The sequence below is a fragment of the Anopheles moucheti genome, chromosome X, assembly GCF_943734755.1.
Source record: "Anopheles moucheti chromosome X, idAnoMoucSN_F20_07, whole genome shotgun sequence".
Classification (NCBI taxonomy): domain Eukaryota; kingdom Metazoa; phylum Arthropoda; class Insecta; order Diptera; family Culicidae; genus Anopheles; species Anopheles moucheti.
In genome coordinates this window covers 2593573-2602245 of record NC_069142.1, presented here as the reverse complement: position 1 = coordinate 2602245, position 8673 = coordinate 2593573, and the positions used below count along the sequence as shown (strand labels likewise).

General features: G+C 45.7%; 1 protein-coding gene across 1 annotated transcript; it reads left to right on the top strand.

Moving 5' to 3' along the window:
• The first annotated feature begins 857 nt into the window (after window positions 1–857).
• Window positions 858–6978, top strand: LOC128307100 (nose resistant to fluoxetine protein 6-like). The gene is made up of 10 exons (XM_053044827.1): window positions 858–1242; window positions 4277–4423; window positions 4493–4740; window positions 4832–5120; window positions 5185–5369; window positions 5424–5947; window positions 6035–6161; window positions 6235–6424; window positions 6502–6650; window positions 6733–6978. Exons 1-10 carry the CDS (start codon window positions 858–860, stop codon window positions 6976–6978), a joined length of 2490 nt encoding a protein of 829 aa, XP_052900787.1.
• Window positions 6979–8673: the final 1695 nt, after the last annotated feature.

Below are 8673 nucleotides of genomic sequence, written 5' to 3'. Positions count from 1 at the left end.
AAGCTATTGTAGTTTAATTAGGGAGTCTTCTCAAATAGTACCGAGGGAATAATGAACAGAGCAAACTTTTTAGCTCGGAGTTTGTGGACAAACGACTGATTCGCTTCCAGGCTCTATTGATCTGTTTTATTTAAACAGGCTTCTTGACGCATCGTTTCGCACCGGTTGTGATTTATGATACTTTTTAATGAGTTTGATTCACTCTTTCACGCAGCCACTTGCCGTAACCCTCCGTTTGCTCACATGCGGCCAGCCTTCATCACAGCTTTAGGCCAAGAGTCAAAAAGAAAGGGAAACGGAATGTAAAAGAGAGCGAGAGAGTGACTAAGAGGGCGGCAGGTGGTGCTTTAATCGGGGGAGCAGCAAGGTAATACACCGTGCGAGTGCAGTGCGAAAAAAAAGGCATACGAACTAGTACTATGTAGTCACATGGTGTCCATGTGCGAGGTGCCAGTCGCAAACTAACCTTCATCCAGTAACGTTCACACCGGGCGGTTCTATTGCAGAGAACGAGGTGACCACGGTATTCTAGCGGCGAGAACACGATCAGTACGTCTGCAAGTCGGTGCCTAAGTGGGTCATTCGCAAGCAAGCAAACAAACAAAAACTACCGGCCGTTTGGTACGAGCTATCTGCAATGTGCGCCGGCAAGCAAAGTGCAACAAACCCCTCACTTCCATAATAACTTCGTAAGCCTAGCAAGGGAAAGTGTTTATACCACGTGCAAGAAGCGTTATCAAGTGTGTGTGTGTGTGTGTGTGTGTGTGTGTGTGTGTGTGTGTGTGTGTGTGTGTGTGTGGGCGTGTGTGTGTGTGTGTGCGCGCGTGAGTGTGTGAAATTCGTTCGCTCCTGCAAGAATGTCCTGCACTGGTAGATCCTCAAGATGGCAGATCGCCTTACTTGCCCAGTGGATATTATTACTGAGCCCAACGGGTAGTGTTGGGCACTGTCTGTCCGGTGTAAGCCACCGGCTAAAAATGGCAACCCTGCTAGACTCGATCTATCCATCCTGGACGGAGGGTTGTCTGTTGCGCGATCCAACTGTGGCAAAAGCAGAAGATCAGGCACCGATCGACGAACATCTACCGGTTGACTGGGACAGACTGCTGATATCGGCAAACGAAAGCATGCCTACGCTCCAGTCTAATCTAACCGACATGGCAGATTATTTGTTGGAGCTGGCAGACCACGCACTGGATGACGGTATACCGACCAAAGAGGAGCTAAGTGCTACTGAAGCAGGTGAGCGATAACGTTGCACGGTAGATAGCTTACTCCAATACCAAAGTAGTGTGCCATTCTCATCGATCAATCAACCGATCATGCATCCCATCAACAATGTTCAATCCCAACTGCTTTGACCCGGAAATCAACATCTCCCCAAAGTAAAGGAATCATTCAAAAAGAAAATGGAAAACCCCTTTTTCTGTTAAGCTGATTAAAAATAGTGAAGTTGATAGTTCTACAACACAATCCCGATTTAAGGTTTAAATCTCGAAATCTTCTAATCCAATCTTGTATCTTGACAAAGGTGTGTCGTATTTCAGTCACGGAGTCAGAGGCTACTAGAACATGTTAGACCATAACCGGCCAAGAGGTGGCAGAGTTAAATAATAATAATAAGTCGACGGAAAAACAAACAAATTTCTAGGATGTTACCGTTAGTTACTTGCAAACAATTGCACAAGACACTGTGCAGACAACTGTGTGTGTCTTTCACCCAGTTCCCGTTGAGCAGCAGTTTTTATCGTTACCATCAACATAAAATAGCAGCAAAACATAACCGAAACGTTATGATAACAACACTGCAGGGGAGAGTTACACTGGTACACTTTATACGAACAGTAAGTTCCCCGTAGCAGGTGTCAGCTAAAAGAAGTTATTTGTTACCCCTCTTTCCAAAGTACCAACACATTCCGCACAGTACATGTTCCGTTCCGGGGCAGAATATGATGAGGGGATAAGAGGGGGGGGGGGGGGGGGGGGGGGGGGGGTAATGTCACGTTCGCCCTGAAGTAAAAATGAAAAGTGCATCAAACGTGTGGTGACACGATTGGTGGTGTTATGATACCATCGCATTGCCCTGGCTCTATTAGACATGTGGTAGTTTCCTTCTTCATTGCTTCGTATGCAGCAAAACGTTTGCACGAAGCAAGAAGCGTGTTCCGTACTGTGAACGAATGCATGTACCTTCTGCTTCTGTTGCACTCTTTACGTTTGATGATGGTAGCATTGCTTTGGCGCTCGTTCTCGAGATGCTGATGGAACACGTAAGAATGTATATCAACTAGAGCATACTAAAATCGGGTAAGCCGCATGGTCTCGTGCCAAGTTGTGCGGATTAATACGCCGAAGGACCGTTGTTCAATTCCCATCCAGACACAGATGTAGAGAGAGAGAAAGGAGTACTAGAGAGAGAGTATTATTGCTCTCTTGTATATTTATAAGGACATGCGATTTTACGCAGGCAAAAAAAAAACATAGATATAAAATAGTTTGAAGGTTTTTGGTAGTTAGGGGTGTACTCATCCAAAATGTCATCTTTTACTGCCAGAGCCCCGAGTTCTCTTATATCTCACAGATACACGTAATACAATCTGGAACGGACATTGAACATCTCGACCTCGCTCTTGAGGTCGTTGAAGCCTTACGATATGTTACCGGTGTTGGAAGCACACTTAGCACAGAACAGATCCACAGCGTAATTTTCGTCCACCTTCGACTTCTTTTCTTCTTTAGCGTGGATGCTGGGTGGCGAGATCTCAGCTATTAATTAGCTTATCGTAGATACGATAGTTCGCAGTTTAGACGTAATCTTCCCACGCTGCTAACGCAAAACATAGTAGTATCGTGTCTGACCTTCGGTGCGGCCCGCGCGCACAGTGCCTCAAGTACGCGCTAAACGCTAAAGATCAAGTACACGCACTAAATTTTTCTTAGGCTTATTAACGCGCGGCCGTGACACTGTAAGCGAGCCGCTCGGCTGCGATTAAATGCGGTACTAGTGCCGGGTAAGGGAAGCCGTCGTTGGCGAACATTGCTGCATGTGGTGGGTGCGTACGTGCGGTGTACACATCAACCGATATCTTGACCCTGGGGTCTAACGGTGGAGGAAAACGAAGCAAATTTAACGGATGTTGGAAAAAATATCTCACACGTAGTATTGGAGCTGTATCGTGTCGTTTTAATGAAGCCTAGATGAGATGGCATCCGGATCTGAATCTAATTTTTCGTTAGTGGAACACCTTTCTAGATTCGTGTCGTGTATGCGAGCTGGCGAGTGGAGTGGAGTGTAGGAAGCCGAGGGGGAGTAATCTAGAAATTTTATGGACTATCAGTTTCGCTGCTAACACCCATGCCCAGGTTGTAACCCAAGCTTGTCAGGGCTATTGAACATATTAAACCAACAACAACAACAAAAAACCAGCAGGAACATAATGTTTTGCAAAACGGGGAAAAGACGATCGAAATGGAAGTGGAAACGTCGCCTCACTGTATTGTTATTGCGATTGGTTTCGATCGTACTTTTGGCGCATGATGTAACCGCAAACTGCATGCGTGCTAGCCTAGGGAGGATTACTACAGTGTCGTTTTTATATAATTGTGCTGTTGGTGTCTGTGGCCGTCCGTACTACAGTGCGCTCGCTATGTGTAACGTCGTGTGGGCACAACACCATGCATACACATTCTGATTTGAGACCCGCGATAGCAAAACGATCACGAGGACAATAACGATATTAAAATGCATACCGTGTGCGTGTTACGATTCGCCGAAGCTCGCCACCCGATGGACGATCGAATGCGTTCATTCCTTTGCGATCCCCAAATAAATGAACCAATACCGGGACCAATACAAACACAACGCGAATCGATCTTTTTACGTACAGGCATAATAGAGGTATAAGACTGACAATGCTAGTAGCTGTTGTTTGTTGCGAGTTATTTTAAAAAGTGAAATTGTCCGGTTTACCTTCCGTTACACGATGTCTAAAGTTATACTTTAAATGTCTACTGAACCGAAGTCTTAGGTCTAAGGGATAAAACCTTGAAGATATCCTGTCTAGAAGATGTACGCTAATGAGATGTCTGCTCTAGCTGCTGTTCTATCATAGTTCTCGGCATATGCCATATCTCACAGCTCAAATGAAATGCCACAGTTAAGATGCACGAAATTGTCTAGACAAATGGCCTGGAAATCTTAACATTTGCTCTCATAACTTCTTCTCTAGAATGCTAATCGAACTGTTGCCCTACATATATCTTTATTGTTTACCAGGTTACATCACCTCATTGAACAGGAAGATGTTTAGCATCAACGTGCCCTTTAACCCTGCCTACAGTGACCGAGTATCTGAGGAGTGTAAGCGTCAATCAGCGTTGTTTTTTCGCTCGTATGCAGCATCCCAACTGTGGGCGCTTCGGAGTGAGTAGAACCCATCTAAATGACCGATAAATGCTACATCGTTACCGTTTGTCTTTTTGCTTCATCCAGTGCACGATGCGAGTGCTAAGGTCGGGCAGGGCATACTGAATGGCAATATCAACCAGTACGGTGACTTCGACCAGTGCCTTAGCATACAGCAAACACTGCACGTCGACGGTAACGGGCGGAGTGAGACAATTCGAGGCCGCTATTGTATGGCTGAGGTACAACCGACTATTAAACCGAACACACAGGTACTGAAGCATCTGTTCGATTTGATCCAGGCGCACGGTATGCTGAAGAGCAATTTGAATGATGTAAGTAAAATCTCTATTGAGCCTATTGTGAGGCTCGGCAGCTCACATGAAACGAGATCTCGACTAATGGTTGGATGTTTCCTCCGTGTAGCCTGGTCACCGTGTTCCCCGGTTCTCGACGGTGCACTGGGCACTCTGTGTACCTGCCGGTTGTACCGCTCAAGACATCCAGTTATCGCTCGGAGAATTTCTACGCCAGTACGTCATCGATACTGGGCTCGAGACGGAGGTGAAGGTGCATCCGGCCCTCTGCCAGACGAAGCACTACATCTGGCGCGAGTATTTCACCGACCGGACTATGCTCGTGTGGTACGGATTCCTGTTGTACGGGTTGCTAGTGCTCGCATCAACGCTGTACGATTTAAAGTTCCAGAACAAAGGTGAATGTGCCATCATACGGTCGGTATCACACAATCTCTTGCTAACCGCTTCCTTTGTCTACAGTGGAATGGTTCACGGTGTTTTCGCTCATCAAAAACACCCGATCGATACTGAGCTTCAAGGAGGAGCGAAACGATATTGCCTGTGTCCACGGTATACGTTTCCTGAACGCGATGTTACTACTGATTGCCCACAAATCGATGGCACTCTTCTTCAACCCGTACGTCAATCGGACAGAAATGAGTGAGGTAAGCGCCAAGGAACACTGGACAACAGGTGCGGCTTTATAAATTTGTTTACAGGTTTTAGGCCAACCTTGGACCGTAATTGGACGGGCGGCAGCCATCTTCACCGATCCGTTCATCATGTTCAGCGGCTTCCTGACCACGTTCTCCTTCATCGAGCGACTGCAGAAGGGTCAGAAGGTGCGGCTGCCCCAGGAGTACGTCGGACGATTGTTGCGCATCGTACCGCCGCTCGGTGCCCTCATCCTGTTCTGCACATTCATCCTACCGTTTCTGAGCAACGGGCCGCTCTGGAACCTGGTCGTGACGAACCATGGTGACATCTGCAAGCAGTACTGGTGGCGCAACATGCTCTTCATCCACAACTACTTCGGCTTCAAGAACATGTGCCTGACGCACACGCACCACGTCGGCATTGATACGGAGCTGTTTTTCATCGCACCGCTGTTCATCTACTGCGTGTGGAAGTGGCCTCGCCGTGGCATGATAGGTTTGCTGACGATCGCCCTCATCACTACCGTGCATCGGTTCTACGTGACATACAGCTTACGGTTGGCTAACTACGTCTACTTTGGAACGTCGTAGGTGTCGCTAGCAACAGTTTGCTAATATCGCTATATCAGCGAGTTTGATCTGATCGTTTGTTGCTATTCTGTCGCTCATTCTAGGGTGAAGCAACTGTTCGAAACTGCCGACTTCATGTACACACTACCATACTATCGCGTTACCGTCTATCTCATGGGTGTTATGCTCGGATACGCTTGCTCCAAGTACAAAACGATGAAACTTAGCGAGGTAATTCATTGTTCTGTAATAGCAGATATCTGATAAACGGTCGCAATGTTATGCATTTTCCCTCCATCCCTAGAAACAAATGAAAATTGGATGGTACGTCAGTACGCTTTCGATTGCAATCGCATTTTTCGGACCGGCACCGATGGGCTCGATGCATTACGTTTACAACCCGCTGCACGCGGCCAGCTATGCCGCATTCTCCCCGATAGCATGGTGTCTCTTCTTCGCTTGGACCGTCTTCACTGCCCATCTAGGCTATCGAAGTATGTTTCCATTGTCGCCAAACGTCATGAAGTTAGCACGCAAACCTTTACCACGCGCTGTTCGTTTCTTGTTCCAGACTGGGTTATTGATATGTTCTCGTGGCGTGGTTTTCGCATCACCACCAAAATATCGTACGCCATCTACCTGACACAGTTTCCCATCTTCTTCTACAACGTTGGACGCACACGGACGCCACAATTTTTCGAGTTCTGGCCGGCAGTTATCGTACGTTCTGGATGAAACGCATAACATTCACGATGGGCAACCCATCTAAACAGCTGATTGGCTTTTGTTCTTCTGCTTGCAGTTCAACACCAACGAATATCTGGTCGTGTTTTTGTCGTCGTTCCTGCTGACGGTGCTATTCGAGACACCGTTCATCAACGTAAAGAAGATGCTGTTTAGCAGCAACAGACACGCGAAGTGTGCGGCAAAAACTACCAGCATCGACGAACCGCTAAAGGCAGGTACTGTTTGCAGCGATATTATGGACGAGAACGAAAACAGCAGGTCTAATCGTTTTGCGTGTGACAATAGTAAATTAAATGGTTAGGTGATATTTATTTTGCTAATTATCTACTTAACTCTTCGATGACAAACACAGTTCCACACACCTTCATCGGGTATTAGGCGTCTCCACTGGTGAGCTTTGGTGCGCTCTACTTTGTAAAGTTTATCTCTGAAAAACCGAAAATCATCTTCGAAAAAACCTTTCGCGTGCAAACTGCTATTGACTGGTTCGGAACCATTGATTCATGGCACCTGATCCCAAGATCCTTAGCAGAGCTTATCAGAATCGCCAATACTCTTAACCTCAAATGCGCTGATGGAGACGATACTATCCCAAATATCATGATCATTTTCCCGGAAGTTTTCCGACGATATTTCCAGTTTTTACATAAACACATAAATTTTCCTTGTCGAAAGGAAACCCAATGTCTAGTTCTGCTGCCAAAATCGAAGAAAGTTCCTAGAGAGCTCTCGCGGTACTGACTCAATTTGTATATCGTACACTCGGAGTCGACAGAATGTCCGTCCGATCAGCGGCGGATCAAACGGTAGGCGGAGTAGGCGGTCGCCTAGGGCCTCGTCGTGTTGGGGGCCCCAAACAATTTTTGCCAATTGTGCGATTTTTGGGAATTTAACAGCAGAGTTAATTTATAGCAAAAAAATTAATCAAAAAGGTAAAAAATTGATAAAAAATATCTTCCTTGGTTATACAAAACATTTGTTTCTATGTAATTAATTAAATGCAAAGAAGAAAATCGACTTTGTGACTTTAAAGTATAACCGAAAGTACACCAGGACCGGGGCACTAATTTTCCCGTTAATCGAGAAAAATTTCTTTAAAAACTACCAGTATTCGAATGTATAGTACCAGGAGAGCATCCACGGAAGAGGTAGCACCTAGTGCAGCAATTTTTGATCGAAAACCGCCGAAAGGTATGCAATATTTAAACACTAACTTTTCCGTTGGTGGAGAATAATTTCTTCGAAAACTACCAGTTTCCGAATGTATAGTACCAGGAGAGCATCCACGGAAGAGGTAGCTCCTGGTACTACGCCGTAAGGTATGCAATGTTTATACACTAACTTTGCAACCAACTTGCAATGCAATGCGCCGTAAGGTATGCAATGTTTGTACACTAACTTTGCAACCAACTTGCAATGCAAGTTTGGTGCATGCAAGAAACTTGCAAGATGGCGCCCAACTTTGTACTTGCATGCAACAAACTTGCATGCAATCTTGCATGCAAGTTTTCGCATGCAATTTCTTGCATGCAAACTTGCATGCAAGTTTGCATGCAAGTTTGTATGCAAGTTTGCATGCAAGTTCTTGCATGCAAGTTCTTGCATGCAATCTTGTATGCAAGTTTTCGCATGCAAGTTTGTATGCAAGTTCTTGCATGCAAGTTTGCATGCAAGAAATTGCATGCGAAAACTTGCATGCAAGATTGCATGCAAGTTTGTTGCATGCAAGTACAAAGTTGGGCGCCATCTTGCAAGTTTCTTGCATGCACCAAACTTGCATTGCAAGTTGGTTGCAAAGTTAGTGTATAAACATTGCATACCTTACGGCGCATTGCATTGCAAGTTGATTGCATACCTTTAGGCGGGCAAAATTACCAGGAGCTACCTCTTCCGTGGATGCTCTCATGGTACCATACATTCGGAAACTGGTAGTTTTCGAAGAAATTTTTCTCCACCAACGGTAAAGTTAGTGTTTAAATATTGCATACTTTTCGGC